Source organism: Sycon ciliatum, chromosome 7 (assembly GCF_964019385.1).
Source record: "Sycon ciliatum chromosome 7, ocSycCili1.1, whole genome shotgun sequence".
NCBI classification, from domain to species: Eukaryota; Metazoa; Porifera; class Calcarea; order Leucosolenida; family Sycettidae; genus Sycon; species Sycon ciliatum.
In genome coordinates, this window is record NC_088649.1 from 7,609,956 (window position 1) to 7,631,233 (window position 21,278).

Sequence of the window (21,278 nt, forward strand, 5' to 3'; positions counted from 1 at the left end):
GAGCTTCTGAAGACAGTGACGGTACTGATCAAGTACATGTAGTGATGTACATCATGTACATGCCGTGCACCGTTCACTCATGCTGACAAAAAAAGTACACTACAGACGGTGTATACTGTAGGGTGCCCGCAGTGTAGCCTGGGTGCACAGGGTGCACTTGCCCCGTCTCACTCGCGGCTCGGATCTTTGTGCAAGTCATCTATTCGCAGGGTTAGGCCGAGTAAAAAAAATTACTAGATGATCGTCCTTTTTTTTGGAAAAATCGGGGAGGGCGGGAGGATTTTATTTTTATTTTTTTACTTTTTACCCTCTCATGCACACAGTGTACACAACAACATCAAGGTTTTTTTTCTCTTTTTTTCTTTTTTTTTCTTTTTTTCTTTTTCTTTCTTCAGCAGATCGATACTGACGTTGTGATATACTAGTAGTATGTGGTCCATATAGTAAAGAAAGTATTGCACATGTTTCCTGCATCCGCGATCGGTAAAAAAACCAACGATTTCGGCAAAAACTCACGATTTAAAAAATAAAATATTTCTTGGGGCGCTGACAAAAACTGGGGCGGACGGGGACGATCATCTAGCTTTTTTTTTACTTGGCCTTAGGGTGACATCGGTTGGACGAGTATGACGATTACGAAGACAGTTGAACATGACAGTTTTCAAAGGTAAGGAAAAAATCTTTCAAAGCAAAAGAAGTCAACTAATGAGTAGAAGAAGTAATGTTTTCTCTTTTCCAGGTTGATCTCTAGTATGCATGGACACCTTGGTATGGGGATACTCATGTATTTTGTTGTACTTATGGCCACTTGCAAGTACGAAGAAGGCACAATTTTCCATAATCACAACAGAGTGAATATGTATCCCCGCGTGCCAAAGCATAATATGAGGATTTTGCGAGCATAATGCGAGAATCCATGAAAGCATAATTTCATGATTTCGCGGGCATAATCCGCCGGTGCCTATGACCGTGACACTTTTTTGACCCCATATAAAGTGGCATTAAATTGAGCATAACGAGCATAACGAGCATTAAAACTAGCATAATGTGCCACTTTTACTAGCAGTGCTAGTAGCATAATTGCCGAAAATAACTAGCATTATCCGCCGGGGCCTACACCCCACCCACGCTAACACCCCACCCACACTAACACCCCCACCCATGCTAACATGCTAACACCCCCCCAACGCCCCATCCACACTAACACCCCCACCCACGCTAACACCCCCCCCCCCCACACACACCCACGCTAACGCCCCATCCACACTAACACCCCACCCACGCTAACACCCCCACCCACGCTAACACCCCACCCACACTAACACCCCCACCCACGCTAACACCCCCTAATCATAATGTCCCCTGCATGCATGCCACTCGGATCAGCCTGATTGTGATACAGGAAAGTCATTGTGTTCAGGTCTTAGTTTGGGCACCACAAACGTCTCAGTAAATAATTCGATCTAACGTTATTTTCGAGGTTGTTATACCCGATCTATATCTTACAAAAAGGACTTGCTAAACGACTTGGGCAACAGAATTTTGTCGCTAAACTCGATTTGTCGTTGTATCCAATCTCCAATGTGCTATGATCATGTAGACGGGCTTCGTGTACATGGTGTACGTGTGGATCTACTCATGCCGCGCCCATGCCATGGCGCATGGGCGCGGCCCATCATCACCGGCACTGGTGCACCATGTACCAAGTGCCACCATTTACTTGTCCATTACCACAGACTGTCCACCTGAAAATGCAGGATTTCTAGTGGTGAAAAAACAACGCAGCATCTGCAATGTACAAAGCAACACTGGTTAGTTCAATCGATACCGATGTAGTTTGTTTGGCTAAACACGTAGAGTCTACGACTACGTACTACGTCTAAAGCTGTGTTCACAACTGGCGCGTGTACGCGTGAAACCACGCGTTTGTGCGTATTTTTGCTGGCTTTTGGGGCGCCATGCGTACGGAAACGCGCCGAAATGGAACTTCCAACATGTTGGAATTTTCAGCGCGTATCAGGCGCGTATCAGCGTACATGCCAGTCACTTTGACTGGCGGGGTCAAAAAATTAGTACTTGAAGGTGTCGCACGCGCTAAATACGGCTCGGATTGCTGTTTTTTGTGAACGGCTGAGCGCGCGTTTGGGGGCGCATGAACCGCAAGCGTACCGCGTCCACGCGCCAGTTGTGAACACAGCTTCACTTTGACTGGCGGGGTCAAAAAATTAGTACTCGAAGGTGTCGCCCGTGCTAAATACGACTCGGATTGCTGTTTTTTGTGAAAGGCTGAGCGCGCGTTTGGGGGCGCATGAACCGCAACTGCGCAAGCGTACCGCGTCCACGCGCCAGTTGTGAACACAGCTTTAGCCGGGCGCGCGTAGACTCTACCGTCACCTCTTCGGCGTCTTCGCACACCAACCACCTCGGATTCGTACCATCATGACTTGTGTCATGCAGGCAAAGACAAGTAAAATAATCGTAGCGTCTCCTTGCACGACGTTGTTGCCTGGTGCTCCTCGCAACTACTTGGACGCAAACCTGCCGGTGACCCATGGCGTCCGACGAGCAAAAGTTGCCTGCTTCTGTCCGAACTGCCCGTGATTTGCTGGCGAAGGCAGTTGAGAAGGCTGGTATTCAGATTAGCGGTGGCCTTGCCAGCGATGCCAAAATCCCATTGGAAGACATTTTTGTCAACTTGACGTTGCTGACAAAGGACGAACTTTCCAAGCTTTTCGGTAACGAGTCATCGTCCTTTTCGTCTGGTTCTGAACGAGCACGCCAGTTGGAATTGTTCTCAGAGGCTCAGCCACAAAGGGTCGCTTCGGCCGAGCGCGAGCGTGGCATTGAACTGGAAGATATTTTCTCCGCTACCAACGAGCGGTCTTGCAATCAAGGGGCCACGACAAGCCCGGGCTGTGACCATGAGGTAGCTGATTCGGGTTTATTGGTGCGTGCCAAAGAACCCGTGGAAGCGAACAAGAAGAAAGTCCTAGCGTTTGGAAGCGCTGGCTGTGGCAAATCCACGATCTTTCTGATCATGCTGGAATACCTCTGGTCTAAAGGTGAGCTTTGGCGTGGAAAGTTTGATCTGGTGCTGGCAGTGGAATTACGGCGTGCCGAGGTGCAAACTGCTACGAGCTTGTGCGACTTGCTGGCACGTCGATTCTCCAGTCTGGATGTGGAGACAGATGAGCTGTTGGAGATGTCACGGTTCTTTCGCAGCAACCAGTCCCGTCTTTGCATTGTGCTGGACGGGCTGGATGAGTGCAAGTTGAAGAACTGCAGTGAATACATGCGTGATCTACTGTTGACAAGGCGTAGTAGTGGTGATATGCATGTAGTGGTGACGTCTCGACCCTGTACTGCTGCTCACACCCTGTCGCATTGTGGAGAGTATGAACAGCAAGTGGAGGTGGTTGGATTCTCACCAGACGACGTTGAAACTTACGTGATCAAAGTGATGGGCGATGTGAAAGGCGAGGCTATGCTGGAGAAGCTCCGCTCACAAGAGGGCACAATGTCGCTGATGGGCACACCTCTGTTTGCTGCGCTGGCCTGTGAATTGTTCATGGACGACACAGACGGTAGTAAATTGCCGACATCCAGTACAGAACTGTACGAGTCGCTTGTCCGCCGTGTCATGGAACGACGTGTGGGCAAGCGCTACAAGACGCTTTCCGCCATCAAGATGGACGAGATTGAAGTGTTGAAGGAGCTATCTGGTTTCGCACTATCTATGCTAGCTCAGCAAAAGATGGTATTCAACGAGGAGGATGTCAGTTCGGCACAACTAAGCATGCCTGCAATTGAATTAGGATTGCTTAGGACGTACAAGAGCACCAGCTCAACAGAAGACCGGCAATATCGATTTGCTCACTTGTCCTTTCAGGAGGTCTTGGCGGCCTGGTACGTGCGCAGCGAGATGCTGAACGACGAGAACGACGCTGCGTGGCTGGTGAGGAGAGTCGGCCATTACAGCGGTCACATGACTATGTTCTGGCGTTTCCTGATCGCGCTCGCAGTGCCAAAGCTCGCAGTCGCCATCATGGAGCATCTGTGGCGTATAATCTGTGACCGTGCACAACGTGCATACAGCAAGACTGATACACGCCTGCTCGACGACATTGTGAGCCGTTCTCAGCCAGGCAAGCAAAGCAACGACGTGGACCGTATCCACGCCGTGCTGAAATCGGCGCTGTCGATTGAGAAGATAAAAGAGCTCGCCGATCAGCTGCTGGTTGGCACCGCCGGGCAAGGACGTGGCCGTCACCGTGTCGACAATGCTCTGCCGCAAGACAGGGAGTTGACGGACGAGTTGTACCTGGATACTCTTGTAGTCGTATGGAAGAACGAGGCAGCGGAGAGGAGTGCAGAGGTGTTCCTGTCGGCTGTACGTAAAGTGGATCCCGGGACCGCGTCGCATTGTGAGCAGCATGCGATGACAAGCGCGACATCGGAGATATCGACGCCATCGTCATCTGGTGCTGCTCCGACTGCTACTGCTGCACCCAGCCCGCGTCCTGCGAAGGATAAGGTAGAGCGGCGTTGCCTAGCTGATTTGTTAGTAGCTTATCTAGAGCACTGCCAGTATCAAGGTATGTCATCTTGTAATGGGCATTGTTCATTCTTCTCTAACGTCTTTATTCTGAATTTTGTGAAACTCAGCCTGTTAGATTGCACCGCCGTTGCTCATTTCCTCACAACCCATTCTTGCGTGGACGTGCCGGAAGTGTACCTGCAGGGTTGTTTGTCCAACACTGCTAATAGTGCTATGCGCTGCATTCTTAATGGCTTGGCACGCTACACGCATGTACGTGTGCTCTCTTTGAATGAGAATCACTGTACCGATGGTAATGTCTTTTCATCAGCCATTTTGTCCGCATCGTCCAGCCTGGAGGAAGTGCGTTTAGATCAGAATGAAGTCGGCATTGACGGCTTTGCTTTGGTCTGCCGAGCGCTGAGTTCATGTAGCAAGCTGCGGATTGTTACACTTTGCGGGTTATGGAGTGAGTTCGGTGCTGATGCGTCGCTGACGACCATTCAGGACATTCTCCAGTCTAACAGGAACCTGGAAGGACTGTACGTCCTAGGATATGCCTTCACGTATGGTCCTAAATCGGAGGAACGACGTGTACTAGCCCAGTTCAGGCAGGCTGTTCGCCAGTGTAGCAAGCTTAGTGTTCTCTGCTTTTCTGCACAGTGTGGGGATAACAGCAGGTTGCGGTCCAAGCTTCAGCCGCTCCTACTTCCTCCGCGTCATCGAAAGTGTCGCAGTTTAGGCAAGAAATCGGACATAGGCGATAGTCATCAGTATAGGGTGACGGCAAAGTTCTATTTTCTGTTATTGGAAGCTGGAATTTTTGAACTAGACGCAATTTCTTCGCTGATGTCGCTGCGATGGTAATTTCGACTCGCTGAGATCAGTCAGGCGTTGCAGACTGCACATTTCTCGTGCTTATGGCCATTCACTCAAGCCTCATCACTGTTTTACCTTAGCTGGAGTGAGAATGACTTTGTGGAACAAGTGGCAGCGCTTGGAGAAACATCGAGGGGTCAGCAAACTAGATGCCTGCAACAGCGATAAAATTTGTCGCTCTGGCTGACACACACAGTACACATGGTACATGATTGTACCTGCAAGAGCCGTTTAGACTCTACACGTAGTGCTAGTGATGCACGCGCAGGTGCCATACCATGGTATACCAGTGATGCTGAAAAAGAGGGCGCCCTGGACGTGATAGTACACTTACCTGCATGAGCTGTGACCACACAGCTAAAATATATGGGCATGCCACGGCTAAAAAAAGTTCATTTCAAGATCGAGGTGATTTCGCCGACGGCAATCAACCGACCTCGCAACGATCGTGTATTCTTACTAGGCTTTGTTGGTGGTGAAGTAGAAATCATCCAGAGCTAGTAGACGACAAGCATAGCAGCTCTTGTCCTGTGGAGATAGTCACAGCGTTTGGGATGAGGCGCAACCAACTTTCAACCTTCCTTGAAATATTTCGGAACGATATTTTTGCGTCCATTGACATCAGCGACGATGAGGACTTCATCTCTGCATGAAAACTCTCAGTCCAACTGTCCTGGAACGTTACTCTAGTCTTCAGACTATCATACTGTGTAATAAGTTTTGAATGGCTTAGCTTATGGAGTTGTCAGTAGCAAATGACAAGTCACTAGTCAAACTGCGACAATTTCGATGACGCGGAGGAAGTAGATGATCCTGAATGTGCTCTCCGGAGTGTCTAGGGCGTTGGTTGTTACCGTGACACTGTACAGTTACCATGGTTATAGCCAGCACCAGCCAGCACAGATTCTCTTTGACAACGAAAATTGCATTTTTTTTACAGAACTTGATTTTCCAGCCGCTACCGTTAACTGCTTGCCTATTGCGGGGCAGTGCAAATCCCATTTTTCTCTTGCCCAGGCCAAATGCTGAGTTGACCGTACGGGCTTTCCTTGCCAGTGATGCCTGTCTATTTAGCAGATAATTTTCAAAAACTGTTCAATCTTTTCTCAATTCTTGAGCGCTGCCATGCATGCTGATAACACTGCCTGCAGTACAAAAATTAATATTGTTTTGAGTGTCTTGTACTGACACGATGGTTTCACTCCATTTCCTGGTCTCTTCTGTGTTTCCTGGATTACACGGTCGCCGAAGAGCTGGTGGTGGGCCAGCCTCCTAGCCGTTCTTATTTTCACCTATTACAGTCTCTATGTACAGTCGCTAGTCGAGTCACCGTATATGCATTGGTATGCTGTGCTTGGTAAAATAATTCTAGCCTGGCCGTTCAGCTTCGGCGACAGACAGTACTGTATACAAGAGGTCGTATCGCACCAAAGTGTGCAGTACGTGTATTAGTACTAGGGGTGAAACGAGTGCCAAAATTGGGGACTCGAGTACTCTCTCAATACACTGTACATAGAATACTTTGAGTATTTCGCGAAACGAGTATTCGCTCGTTTCAAATTTTCCAGCGAGCGCTCGAGTATTCGATATACTCGTTTCACCCCTAAATTAAATTAATTAGTACGCAGTCCTGCTCAATGGAATCCAGTCGCGTCGCTCAAGTTTGCGCCTTGCACCTCTTCGCAGCCCAGTGTTTGCAGGTCCAGGGCTGCGCAACGCGCGGCGCGTACTCGAGGGACGCAACTGGATTTCATTGAGCAGCATTGTATTCAGTACTAGAAGGAATACACTTCTCGCAGAGCAATGGCACAACCAAATCCTTTGCCATTGCTGTACTCAGCGTTTCGGGATTGAAAAATCCCCACCCATGCATCAGGTGCCATTGTTGTGTGAGAGTTGTGTGACTGGCTTTGACTGCACATAGCCGGGACACGCAGCCTGAGGATTTTTGACACCTGATTCCTTGAAGTAATACTAGTAGTAGGTGCACACCCATATGTGTAGCCTGTTCAGTCCGCTGAACAAAAATAGTCCATTTTAATAGCCACTAAACAACATCAGTCAACACAATGAATTATTAATTCATTTCTATGTGTGCATCGTATAAGAAAAAATAGTATCGTTATTCTCTTCTTGCCCACCACGAAAGGCAAGCATGCATGCATGTCAGGTCAAATAAATTGCGCAAAAAAAGGCTGTCTGTGTGTGGCAAAGCACGAGGATCAAATTACTGAGTGCATGATGAGATCGTCTCAAGCATGCGACGTGAAGACATAGAAATCAACAGAGTGGCATTGCAACTGATGATAACGCAGCTCAAGTAGTATTGTTTCAACTGTGAATCGCTGGCCAGTAGAGGGAACGCTTCGTGTCTCGTTGCAGACACACTGTTATGTGTGTGTGGTCAGTGGAATGCCTCAGTGGGGTAGGGCTGGCTGACTGAGACACACTGCATGTAGGGTAGGGCTGACTGAGACACACTGTTTGTGGCTAGTGGAATGCCCGGGGGGGGGGGGGGGGGGGGGGGGGGGTAGGGCTGACTGACTGAGATACACTGCATGTAGGGTAGGGGTGACATACTGTTTGTGGCTAGTGGAATGTCCGGGGGTAGGGCTGACTGACTGACATACACTGTGCAGCTAGTGGGGTGCCTGCGGGGTAGGGCTGGCTGACTGAGACACACTGTGTGGCCAGTGGAGTGCCTGTAACTTACTGTGAACAGGCTGGTGGTTTAGGGCTACATGCTGGGCTGACCCGCTACGTGTACAGTGTGTCCAGGAGAGTTCTTGCGGAGAGGCCGGCGGTATAACAGCCTGCATGGCCTGCACTGCACGACCAGTAGAGTGCCTGTGGCCGTGGAGAGGCTGGTGGTACAGGGCTGCATGGCTGACCTACACACACTGCACGACCAGTAGAGTGCCTGTGGAGAGGCCGGTGGTACAGGGCTGCATGGCTGACCTACACACACTGCACGACCAGTAGAGTGCCTGTGGAGAGGCCGGTGGTACAGGGCTGCATGGCTGACCTACACACACTGCACGACCAGTAGAGTGCCTGTGGAGAGGCTGGTGGTACAGGGCTGTATGGCTGACCTACACACACTGCGCGGCCAGTAGAGTGCCTGTGGAGAGGCTGGTGGTACAGGGCTGCATGGCTGACCTACACACACTGCGCGACCAGTAGAGTGCCTGTGGAGAGGCTGGTGGTACAGGGCTGCATGGCTAACCTAAGCGCACTGCAAGATGGGTAAGTGCTTTGGGTGTTTACTCTGAAACGTGGCCAGCTGTGAGTGCAGCCACGTCGGGGAACCCTTCGGCAGGACGAGCGCACGCCAGTTCCGATACTCACTCGACACCTGAGTCAGGTTGGCGTACAAACTCTCCACGCTGTCGCTAACGGCGTCCTCGCCTTCGACCGTCGTGAAGTCGTTCCCATTCAGGTAGAGTTCCTTGAGCTCGCCTTGCTCCGGCAGGATGCAGTTCAGAGTGGCAAAGCACTCCGCAGTCAGGCCTGTACTGCCCAGGTGTAAGACGGATAGACGTGAGCAACGCTGAAGACCTGGACCAGAGTAGAACACACACAACAGCACGCACGAACACACACACACACACACACACACACACACACACACACACACACACCATTGGACCATTGGACACCCATCGCCAGAGGCGATGGGCGTACACACACACACACACACACACACACACACACACACACACACACACACACACACACACACACACACAACAGCACGGGCACACACACACACACACACAACAGCACACACACACACACACACACACACACACACACACACACACACACACACACACACGCGCGCGCGCGCATGAACGCACACGGAACCAACTTTCTTAAAAGCACAACTCCTTGGAATGTAAACAACATTGTCCCACAGTTTTTTCTTATTATTATTTCCGGAGGAAGTTTGTAACTTTGTGCGACTAGACACGAACTAGTACCGTATTTTCCGGAGTATAAGCCGCACCCCCTTTTTCTGCCATGCAATACAGACATTAACCCTATTTATCAACGTTAATTTGATCACCGGAGTATAAGCCGCACCCCCCTTTTTCGGGTGAATGTTGAGTGTTCAATGTGCAGCTTATACTCCGGAAAATACGGTAACTATAAAAACACTTGAAATGCTTTTGCGTGTGCCTGTTGCAAAGGAAGGATCCACGAGCGGGATTCGAACCCAGCACCCCTGTCTTTCCGGGACAGTGCCCTTCCGATTAGGCTACCGGGGATCACACACACACACACACTCATGAATCCTTCTTGCTACATGCCTCAGTAAGTTACCTGTTGCCAGGGCAGCCAGTCCGGCGTCGCCCAGCCTATTGCCGTCGAGCCAGAGCGAGCGCAGACAGGTGAAGCGGAGCAGGACGGTATTGAGCGCTTGGCAGCAACCACCTCCACCTGCGCTGCTACCACCACCACCGTCGCCATCGCTGCTGCTGCTGCTGCTGTCTTGCCCCGTTATGCCAGTCTTGTGCAGGTAAAGATGCTGCAAGGTACGACACGCGTGCAAGCCCAGGGTCAGCAGCTCTCGCATACCACCGTCACCGATAGGGTTCAGCGACACGTCAAACGACTCCATCGAGTTGGCCGTGGCGGCCAGGACGCTACCCAGCGAGTGCATATCCTGTGCCGATAGAGAGTTATCGGCCAGGTGAAGTTCGGCCAGCTGTGCGCAGTGTGTCAGCCCGGGCAACAGCTGGCAGAGGCCGTGGTCCTCGATGCCGCACGACGACAGCGTAACTCTGCGGATAGACTGCGAGTGGTGGAGGAGCACCGTGCCCAGGACGCGCGTCTCGCTCAGCTGCAGGTTCTGGTTGGTGAACGAGATGCCGTGGTGCAGCATGCTCTGCTCCAGCGCCTTCCACGGCGCCAGCACCCTGTCATGATACTCACCCGCTGCCCCAATGTCACACTGCTTCCCGGCTGCCCCATTGGCAGATGAGTGTTGCCGCTCCTGCATTTTCCGGTTCTCGTGAAAGCAGCTGTAGATGAGTAGCTGTAAGGAGAGAGACGGATCCGTGCGGCTGCGCTTCGTCACCAGCGTCTCGTCGTGCTGTTTCCTCGGCAACGTGATGTCGTTGTCGTGGAAGTGAATGCGCGGACGGCGGAACGACTTGAACGCCTTGGAGAAACTCTGCCGCAGGCTGTGGCTCAGAGAATTGGAGCGCCGGCGTCGCCGAGGCTCCGGTGAGTCGTGCTGTACTGGTGGAAGAGTGCCGGAACGAGCAGGTCTGCGCATTGACCGCCGTATCGTGTTCACACTCAACGGACTGGCGCGGGACAGGGATGACGACCTTTGCATTCGGCTGAGCTGTGTGCTGTACAGTGGGTTGTCCGATGACGTGTTGTGAGCGGGCACGTGGTAGAACAGAGCGGACTCGGCCAGTGCCTCCGCGATCTCCGGCTCCGATAAGCCGGCGACGAAGTGCCAGAACGTGTGGTACTGCCCGTCGAACGTGCCCACCTCCAGGAACAGAGATGACAGGGTGGACGCACTCAGCTGCCGGGAGCGAATGTGCAGCGCAGCCAGGAACTCCTGCAGCGTCAGGTGGCTGAAGCGGAACTGCGCAAAGCCCAGCGCATTAATGGCATCGGACTGCACAAGGAAGCCTAGCGTGATTCCCACCTCGCTCACTCCGGCCGCCTGCAGCTCGTTCTGGCCGAACACGGTGACGCGACGTCGCAGCATCTTGTACGCGAACGCGCACAGGCTGTCCAGCGCGTCCCTCAGCTCGCCGGGAACCTGCTCCAGCGTGGCGAACGCAGACTGCTCGGCGGACGCCGACGAACGCAGGATGCTCAGCGTGACCGTTTCAAAGATCTCGGTGGTGCACTGCGGCAGCGACGCCGTCTGCTGGTACATGTCGCAGGTCAGGCGGGCGAAGAACGGCACCGACATGACGCTGACGATATCCGGTCGTACCTTCAGCTCCCTGAGCATTCCATCGGCGGCCTCGCCCGTCAGGTACTTGCGGACAAAGTCGTACACGCTGCTGTGAGTGAAGCCGATGATCTCCAGACGGCGATCGACCCGCGCTCGCTGCGTAAGCACGCTGGTGGCGATGCACGGTCGCGACGTGATGATCACCCGCATGCCGGCCAGACACGGGCACTGATCGTAGATGACCTGCTGCACGAACAGACTGCACTCGTACACGTGGCACTCGTCCAAGCCGTCCAGGATCAGGCAGACGCGCTCCGGGTGCGCGTGCACGTACTGCGCCAGCTCTGCCTGCTCGGCCGCCGTCAGGCCCAGAGTGGCCAGTTGCAGCAGCTCCTCGGTGTTGTGAGCCGAGCGTGCCGCGACGTCGTTCAACTGTACCACGCACAGCAGATCGAAGTGCGCCGCCCAGAGGTCGCCACTCGCCCAGTCGTGCGGTATCTTGATCGTGAACAGGACGGTTTTGCCGCAGCCAGCGCTTGCCACGGCCAGCACACGGCGAGGCCAGTCATCTGCATCCTCCAGCTCGTCGTCAGTCGGTGTAAACAGCAACTCCAGTCGTACTTTCTTCAGCGACCCCGTCAAGTGCTTGAACACGTGGTCCAGACCGGTGTTGTGCCGAGACAATGGAGGTGTACTGGATCGCGAGCTGGGGACGCTTTTCGGCAGCACCTGCGTCTTCAGGCGACTGCTCCTGGACGCGACGACACTCGGCGAACGGTTATGGTGGAACATCTCGGCTAGGTCCTCGTCGGTGATTATCGTCACGTCAACGTACGTGTCGTCCAATTTTCCCCCGCCACCACCGCCACCGCCTCGCTGCGCACCAACACGCAATCGGCGCTTCACGTACGAATGCCGCAGACTCTCCGACGCTCGCAGCACGCAGTCCGGCACGCGCTTCTCGTCCGTGATCGTCGCCAGTTCCGACGTGGATTCGCCCAGCGACTCCGTCTCGGCCAATCGCAGCAGATCCTTCTGGCTCTCCGTCACGGCCAGAATAGACGTCTCATGGTTTTGCCGCAGTGCATCCTGGAAGTCATCGAACGCTCCCACCTCGTCGATGCGCGCCAACAGCTCGAACAGCTGCTCGCATTTCTGCCGCGCGGATGAATCGGACGTCATGATCACGTCGTACGACTCTTGCTGCGCATCGCCGATGAAGCCGCACTCGTTGAGATACTCCGCTATGGCCTCGGGCATGTACGCACCACTCTCCTCGGCAGCAGCCAGGATTCTCGGTCGGTAGCGCTCTATCCAGCGGTCCTGCCATGGCTCCATATTTTGGTCGCTTCGTGAATTCAACGGCGATTGATTCGGTGGCTGCGGCCCACACCGTCCGGAGCGGCTATCCTAGATCATGCCGATGTATCGACACATTTCCTTTCACGCTACTGCAGAGTTGGGACATCCATGAGCCTATCGACACGCCAACAATCCTGACGCGACTACTCCACGACTGTAGCACTGCTAGCCTGCATTTGGCTTCTCTGAGACCGGAGAACGATAAACTGCTTTCGTTTCTCGTAGATCTACTCGTACATGTACGCACATCCAGATCTTGTTGCTGTTTTTTTTACTGTGATTTTTGTAATAATTTTTAGGCTACGAAAAATTCAGCCTATGTGAGTATGTCTAGCTAGCTATGACGCGACGGTGTCGGCCGACCAGATCACGAGGCGAATGATTTTACGCAGCGACACAAAGGACCAGTCCTACAGCCATGCCGTGGTCTTCATTCTCACACAGTTGTTCCATAATAATTATTATAATCATTATTATAATATTACTAGCATGTACGGTTATCCTGCAGCGCATCGTGCCGTGCTTGCGAATGTTGCATTGCAATGTGACGATAACTCAGAATATATATGAGGAACAAAAAGGTTGCCACAAACCATGCAATAGTACACGGGAAATGCAGACGGACGTTATCATATGTCGAGCCCCTGGCCGATCCTGGCACCATTCATCTGATTTCTTTGCAGTGCATGCAGTTGGGTAATACAGTAATTCGACGGTTCAACACGGGAAATAGAGCTCGACGAACGACCCGTACAGCATGACCAATGATTACCACACCCCTCCCTATGTGAACGCAAGGTAAACATGTTGTTGATATGCATCTCAGCAATACAAAAATAGCTATGTCAATATTTCCAGCAGATAAATAAGACGAGGTGAATGGTCGGGCGGAGCGTTCTTCAGCCAGCTGACAAAACAAGTGAGCCACCACCAAAAAAAAGAAAAATATAAACTACGAAGCGGATACTGGATAGCAAGGAGGCAAAGTCCCACACACACAGACACACACACGCGCGTCCGCACACACACGCACGCGCGCGCACACACACACACACACACACACACACACACACACACACACACACACATCTGGATAGCATAAGGAGCAGCACGGTATATTGGGATGTAGATCATACAGCAAAGAGCGACAGCGACACTGACACCAGTGTCTGCAGAGCACCACCACACCAGCAAGTACATAATATACAATCTGGACAACGCACTGTTTAACCTGCTGCAGGCTAGAACAGCCCTCCAAGCTTCCCAGTGCTATCAGTTAGCACAGCGGAAACGAGCAGACAAGACAACGCAGGGCACCAAACATTGCGTAGTCCCGGGGGGTCAAGTGGCCCACAGGTGACACGGAACCACACAGGGCCACCATGGCTTGCTGTCCCCTTGGCCTGGAAACGGCAGCGCTTTGCTCGCAGTCTTGCAGAAACTACTGGACAGCAAGGAGAGTTAGGAGACCGCACATGTTCTCTGTGAATTTCCGAAAGTCTGAAAAATCAAACGCGCGGAAGATGAAGTAGGTGTCTCTGTCTCTGCCCTACGGGCGTGATTGCAACAGCTTCCATCCCTCTGTGTGACAGTGCCCCTGGAGCCAATGCAACACGCGCTACGCAGCTAGGCTTATGGAGTGCCGTGGTGAATCACAGCGAGCTGTGCTACGCCCGACTCGTCACTTCCTGGCAAACGTCGTAGGCATCAGCGGTAAGGCGGAGAAGACTGGTCTAGCGTCACTTAGCTCTTGTTCTGTGGCTGATTTTCAGAGGGCAGTGGCTTGAGGTCTTTGAACCCCAGAGTGTCCAGCGGCTCTTTGGTCATCAAGTCCCTGAAGATTAACGAGAAACAGGACAGATGCAGATATTGGATTCAGTGAAGACCGTATGGTGATCATTCAAATTTGCATTGCAGCATATAATAATGAAAAAAACTTACAACATGATAGCCCATCAAAACAAGTTCTTCAAACAGCTGTCAAGTAATTTTTCTAAAGAAATCCACCGTGTACTAAATAAACCTCGGTGTTGCACAGAAACAACTCGCCTCAATGCACACGGCATCGCGACACGCCAACAAGTCAACGACAGCGCTCGACAGCAGGAGAGAAAGCCGACACGAAACAACAAACACAGGCACGTACTTCTCCATTCGGCAGGCAAGGTATTGCCGCGATTCTTCGCGACACGCCCTGCTGTTCTGGCTGGTCTTCTTGAGGCATTCCATGTAGTCGCGCATACGATCCTTGCATTCCCCTGCAGCAGCAAACAGGGGCAACACACAACACCAGGCGAGAAGAGAAAACATGGGGTTGAAAGTCAATACTTAGTGCACAGATCAGGTACAAGCTTGGCTCAACCATGGAGGAAACACTGTAATACAGTTTGAAGTGAAGTTTTGTGAACAAAAAACCTGAATACAGTTTGAAGTGAAGTTTTGTGAACAAAAAACCTGAATACAGTTTGAAGTGAAGTTTTGTGAACAAAAAACCTGGATACCGTAAAAGCCTGTGTATAGGCCCCGGGCGTATAGAATAGCAGCCTCGATTTCCTGGGCGTATACAAGGGCACGGGCGTTATATTGGAACCGGGCGTATACTTGGAATAGGGATAGCCGTAAGTATTGGGTATCAGTACCTGTACATGTACTGGTGTTGCCGCCATACCTGGGCGTATACATGGGCATGGGCGCTATTTTGAAACAAAAGTGTTGACTGCCCCTGACTGGGCGTGTACACGGAGGGTGGGCGTAATTTCGAGTGGGCGTATACAGAGGCTTTTACGGTACTAGTACTGAAAACTGCCTTATGTTTGCGCTGTATTCGTTCTGCTAGTGTGCGATATCACTAACGTGAAAGCAAACCTCAACAGTGCGCGTACTGTACGTGTGGCCACAGCGCTCCGCAAACATTCGCCATCGTAAACTCGCTGCTTCTGAGAGATCGCGAACGAAATAGTGACGTGGCTACTGGAAGGTTTACAGTAATAGTCCAACCCATCCACTAACATCAACATACTACCAAGAGTCCATAACCCCCTGAGTGTGCAACGCCACACAAATCTCTGACACGACTCGTTTTCAACATTACGTCGTTTTCATGTAGCTGCGCGTGCAGGCCGCACCATTCGCTACATGAAAATGTACATGAAAATGACGTAATGTTGAAAATGAGTCGTGACAAGACCCTATCGCGCGTTGCACACTCTGGGGGTTATTGACTCTTGATACTACCCTATAATGGTTGCCTCTTCTGAGTCCGATAGGGTTTCTCTTAGATACCAAACCAAGGTTTCATACCACTACATGTACACTTACAGAGGGTTTGGCAACTTGAAAATTAGACTTGTGAGAGTGCTTAGCAAGACCGACATGGGAACTCGGCATGTAGAGAGGTGACTAAAGAAATATTTTTTTCTTTTCTATTTTTACGATGCTGACTTCTTTTTCCAGTCATTGGACTCCTGATATTATAGTTTTTACGATGCTGACTTCTTTTTCCAGTCATTGGACTCCTGATATTATAGTTTTTACGATGCTGACTTCTTTTTCCAGTCATTGGACTCCTGATTATCATTAATTCAGAAACATGCAGTGAACGACACACGTTACGTAGATCTACGTGGATCATCTTTGCAGTGCACATTTTCAGCCCCATGTTAGTTCTTACCGTCATGATCCAGTGGGAAGCTGCCCTTCAGCGGAGGAGTCACCTTGTTGCGAGGTGTTCTGGAAAGCGCCATTACTATGAAATTTGAACTCAGCAACCCAGAAGTCAGGCAGGGAATGCAGTGCAGAAAACAATGCGACAAACAAACCGACAAACAAGTTACTATTTTGCTCAATCAAAATGAATGTTTTTCGTTTTTCGTTTCTCACCAAAATAAAACTGAGCTTTTGATTGATTGGTGGCGTCATTCCTGCATGCAGGTCACGCGACTGACGTGTAGATTATTCTTTCTCGTCTTCGGTATGACATCATCTGACCTTTGTGTGTACGTGATCGTGACTACGTGTACGTCGTGTTTTGTTTGAATGATTGATTGCTCAATCCAAAAATCTCTTTTTTCGTTTTCATCGGATCGCGACGCGATTCTCGCGCGGACAACAGTCAACACAGAGAACTGCATGGCCGCACACATTCACAACCAACACACCAAAAGCGATGGAAGTCTTTTCCGAGCTCGTGGACGCGAAGATAGGATAGAGGCCAATTGTTCAGGCTTGTGAGGAAGACCGTGTGCCAACTTCCAGTAGCTGACGGTACGGCCTACTGCCGTGGTCGCGTCAGTAAACATACAAAAATAGTTTGAAAGTAAGTTTCAAATAATTCCTAAGAACATTCACTAAAATGGCGCTTGGCAGTATTTGCTTGCTTTACGCTTGCCTATCGGCAACCTTCATTGCTGCTACTGCAAGCAGTAGAGAGCATAATGTGGTAGCTGTGGGTGAGGGCGGCGGCGGCATCAAGTACCGCGCCGCCGCGTACGAACACGAGCCACACCAGGGATTGCCAGTGAGCAGATCCGGTGCGCTGGACATCATGATGCAGAACCTTGCTGATTTCGAGTCGGCCACAGAAGCCTTCAGCAGAGCAGGCACTGCGCAGATTATCGTGTTCCCTGAGGATGGCATCACGGGTCTGTTGGTATCCAAGATGGAGTTCTATGCCGAGCCGATGCCGAACCTTACGCGTATCGTGAGGCAGCGGGTTGTTCCCTGCGCCGAGGCTGAGAGTGCGACCGCCACTCCTGTGCTGCGCCGCCTCAGCTGCATGGCGATCAAGTACGGCACGGTTGTCGTGGCAAACATGGCCGATAAGGACGTTGCCACGGGACACCTGTATAATACTGACGTGGCATTTGACACCGACGGCCGCCTGCTGATGAAGTATCACAAGGAGCATTTGTTTTTCGAGCAGCAGTTCACGCCGGGCTCGGCGCACCCAGAGCACGCGCCCGTGTTTCGCACCTCGTTCGGCGTCACGTTCGGCCTGTGCACGTGCTACGACATCCTGTTCCCGGCGCCGTGCCAGCAGAACGTTCTGGCGCACGGCGCCACGGAGCTGGCGTTCCCCACGGCCTGGATGAACGCCGGCCCGCTGCTGTACAGCACCGGCATACAGCAGAGCTTCTCGGCCATGCTAGGCGTGAACGTGATCGCCGCCAACGCCCACTTGCCCGCGTTCAGGTTCACCGGCAGCGGCGTGTACGCAGCCGGGGGAAACCCCCTGCAGACCTACATTGAGCGCGCCGGCGATCCCAGCATCAGCGCCAAGCTACTCTCGGCCGATCTGGTCAGCGGTCAAGCTCGCCACAGTGCTGTTGCTGAACGACTGGAACCGCTACCATTAGTAGCAATGGACAGCACTACAGCGGAGAGGTTCAAGGCCGAAACGCCGTACAAGTACGAGTTCCTTTCGCGGCATGCTAGCTCGTTGGAGGTGTGCGAAGGAGCGTTCTGCTGCTTGGTGACGTATCAGTTTGACAACGCGACCATTTCTTCTGGGTTGTTCGGCGAGCACTTTGCCCTGGGCGTGTTCAACGGAACGAAGCCCCGGCAACCGGTGACATTCTGGGCGCAAACGTGCGCCGTCATCAAGTGCTTTGACGGCCTCGTGTCGTCATGTTCAAACTCGTCACCCACGGCGACCGTGCAGTCGCGCTTCACGCACCTCTCCGTGTCGGCGCGCTTTGACAAGTCGGTCGACGAGACGAGACTGTACCCGGTTGTCATGACTTCCGGAGCGTCGCTTGTTGACATGGCAACGGACGTGGCGGTGCGACGTGCGGCGGAGAACGTCTGGTCTCTACGCATCAAGTCACCTCTTGCTGTGTCAGCTGTTGGGTTCTTTGCCCATCCAGCCCTTACGGCCAGATAGTAGATGTGTAGAGATTACGAACGGTTTGTAATCTCTTGTGATGTTTGTTGGCACTTTTTGAGAAGTACATGTATACGATGATCCTGTTTTATGCCAATTTTTAATCTGTGTGTGTGCGTGTGTGTGTGTGTATGTGTCTTGTAAATGCAATTTCCGCCGGCAGCAGGACCTAGCCAGACATTCGCGATCCTGCTTGTGATCCGACTCTTGTTTTCCGGTCCCCTTTTCATAGGGGTGACACTTGCCCATCCGGGCAGTCATGCTGCTAACAGTTAGCAGTAGTTGTAATAGTGTGTGTGTTTGTGTGTGTGTGTGTGTGTGTGTGTGTGTGTCAGCTGGTTTTAAACTTTTAATTGATTATACCATCTCACATTCCGGTATGCTCTCTGCTCTACCTAGATGATGGCTAGATTACCCACTAGGCATTGAATCTGAATTGGTAGTGGATTATTAGTACATGTACTTCGAAGTACTGCTGAGAGTGCGTGGCATTCTCATTCCATGACGGTGCTCGCTTCATTGAATTTTGTTGTATTTGAGTAGGGTTCCGATTTACTTATCACATTCTTCCCTTTCATGCAATTATTTTCACTACTTGAATTGTGTTCTACTTCGAAGTATTAGACCATGACTGTTACATTGCATTGCAATTGTTTGATGGCTATGGTGCTTTTAAGGAGGGTGTACATGTACAGTCGTCCCTCTCTAATCCGGCACTTTATAAACCAGCACCCTCGATAAACCAGCACCCTCGATAAACCAGCACCCTCGATAAACCAGCACCCTCGATAAACCAGCACAATTTTCAGTAGCCAAAATGTCCTCTTCATGCACATTGCAGCAGTAAATCAGATTTGTTAATCCAGCACCCTCCCTAATCCAGCAGATTTTCGTGGCACAAATGGTGCCGGATTATAGAGGGACCACTGTAGTAATAATTATAATGTCACTTCTATACGGTTGACGTCATAGTATAAGGATTAGCAGAGAAGTAGTGTTCTCTGTCCACCCGGGAACGGGTACGAGGGAGCACGGCGTGGGATGAAAGGAGGTGACGAGTGCAGGGTCGGCCTCTTTTGTCTTTGTGCGGAGAGTTGAGTGAGAGTGCCCACCCGCCCACCCCAGTAATCATCATGTAAGTATCTAATATTGACGGAGTACGAGGTCAATATAGGAAATAAAAGCTGAGTAAAAGACCGAGGCGAAGCCGAGGTCTTTTACGAGGTTTTTATTTCCTATACTGACCAAGTACGAAGTCAATATTAGATTTATCGCGACAAACAGTCCGTATTTCAATTCCAGAACGATAACCTCATGAATTCCGGTTTTATGATTGCACAACCGTTGCACCACCACCTACTCATGCAGTGACAATGCTGCGCTAGGCACCGTTCAACTGCGCAACCCCTAAGCAGTCAAATATAAGCAGTCAATATAGCCCTAAGGAGTGAAATATGCAGGAATATTTGACTGCTTAGGTATGGCAAAAATCTATGGGAGTCAATACTAAGGGAGTGATAATTTCATAATATCATCGCTTTGATTATTCTAGAGTGGCGGATGCATAATGGTCTGCCATGGTTTTCTGGTTGGACGTAGCTGGAGTTTTTGTTACACTAGGCAATGGTTCTGTATAGTCATGACCACGGAATTGTGTGCAAAGACAATAAGTTGGGGCGCTGTGCTCTGGTGGCCCCCACTGGCAATGGTCACGTGTTCAATAGTGGTGTACACGTATGAGTGAGTGTGCGGATGTGTGCGCAAGGAGTGAGTGCAGGGTGGACAGAGAACCGGTGTTTTAGTTTTTACTGCGTGTCTATGTTCAGTTCTTGAGATATTCGCAAGCGCTGCTACTGGTATTATGTCGTCCCGTTTTCTTTGCTTGCTTAGCTCAGTCGCCGGATCCGACTGTGTGGTGTGTTGCCTTACCGTACTACAGTATGCGTGTCAGACTGCAGTGCTAGCTACACAGCCTACAGTGGAGATTGGATATAACGACATATCGAGTTAAGCGACAAAATTGTGTTGCCCAAGTCGTTTAGCAAGTCCTTTCTGTACATTATAGATGTAGGTCGGGTATAACCAGGGAGTCGTAAAATACCCTTGTATTTTACGACTCCCTGGGTATAACGACCTCGAAAATAACGACAGATCGAATTTACTGACACTTTTTTGATGCCCGAAGACCTGAAAATACATCGAATATAACGACTTTCCTCTTGTATCAGGCAGACATGGCATGTCTGGAACATGGCTGTGTCACGTGCCCGGACCTGCAGGTTCCGACGTGGAATCGGGGTTACATGGTTACACGAGGAGTGAAGGCGAAGAACGTGACAGTGTGTTTGGCCGCAAAATCGCTCTAGTTTTCTATAAATTCCCAGCGGTTTAAACAATCCTCGGTCCTTCTTTCTTTCCTATTCTGTACTAATTTTATCCTTGGCTCTCCGTCCGAGTCCATTCAGCATTATTTTTTCTATTTATTGAATTGTTAAAAAGGGTTTACCTGGTGTTAGCGGCCGCCGTGACTCGTGAGTTCCCTTCAGGAACGGACACGATCATTAAATTTTACTCTTTTTTATTACTTTTAACACTCCTTTCTCCCAAACACCTGTTTGTCTATCATCCTATAGAGTGTTCCTCGCCAACCAGCTACCGGTATGCACATATTGTTACATGTATATTTTGTT

The 21,278-nt window shown here is 51.0% G+C and overlaps 4 protein-coding genes across 4 annotated transcripts; 2 read left to right on the forward strand and 2 right to left on the reverse strand.

The window, feature by feature from the left end:
• The first annotated feature begins 2,447 nt into the window (after window positions 1–2,447).
• LOC135820874 (uncharacterized) lies at window positions 2,448–5,443 on the forward strand. The gene has a single exon (XM_065333919.1). The coding sequence runs from the start codon at window positions 2,552–2,554 to the stop codon at window positions 5,402–5,404; it is 2,853 nt and encodes a 950-aa protein (XP_065189991.1). The 5' UTR covers window positions 2,448–2,551; the 3' UTR covers window positions 5,405–5,443.
• Window positions 5,444–7,429: 1,986 nt separating this feature from the next.
• On the reverse strand, window positions 7,430–13,405 carry LOC135820875 (NACHT, LRR and PYD domains-containing protein 12-like). Its single transcript, XM_065333920.1, has 2 exons — window positions 9,743–13,405; window positions 7,430–8,974 (listed from the first exon to the last, which is right to left on the reverse strand). Exons 1-2 carry the CDS (start codon window positions 12,681–12,683, stop codon window positions 8,643–8,645), a joined length of 3,273 nt encoding a protein of 1,090 aa, XP_065189992.1. The 5' UTR covers window positions 12,684–13,405; the 3' UTR covers window positions 7,430–8,642.
• A 101-nt stretch (window positions 13,406–13,506) lies between these two features.
• On the reverse strand, window positions 13,507–16,564 carry LOC135820876 (uncharacterized). Its single transcript, XM_065333921.1, has 3 exons — window positions 16,378–16,564; window positions 14,854–14,965; window positions 13,507–14,541 (listed from the first exon to the last, which is right to left on the reverse strand). The coding sequence occupies exons 1-3, from the start codon at window positions 16,448–16,450 to the stop codon at window positions 14,451–14,453; spliced, it is 276 nt and encodes a 91-aa protein (XP_065189993.1). The 5' UTR covers window positions 16,451–16,564; the 3' UTR covers window positions 13,507–14,450.
• A 261-nt stretch (window positions 16,565–16,825) lies between these two features.
• On the forward strand, window positions 16,826–19,225 carry LOC135820877 (pantetheinase-like). Its single transcript, XM_065333922.1, has one exon. The coding sequence runs from the start codon at window positions 17,059–17,061 to the stop codon at window positions 18,586–18,588; it is 1,530 nt and encodes a 509-aa protein (XP_065189994.1). The 5' UTR covers window positions 16,826–17,058; the 3' UTR covers window positions 18,589–19,225.
• Window positions 19,226–21,278: the final 2,053 nt, after the last annotated feature.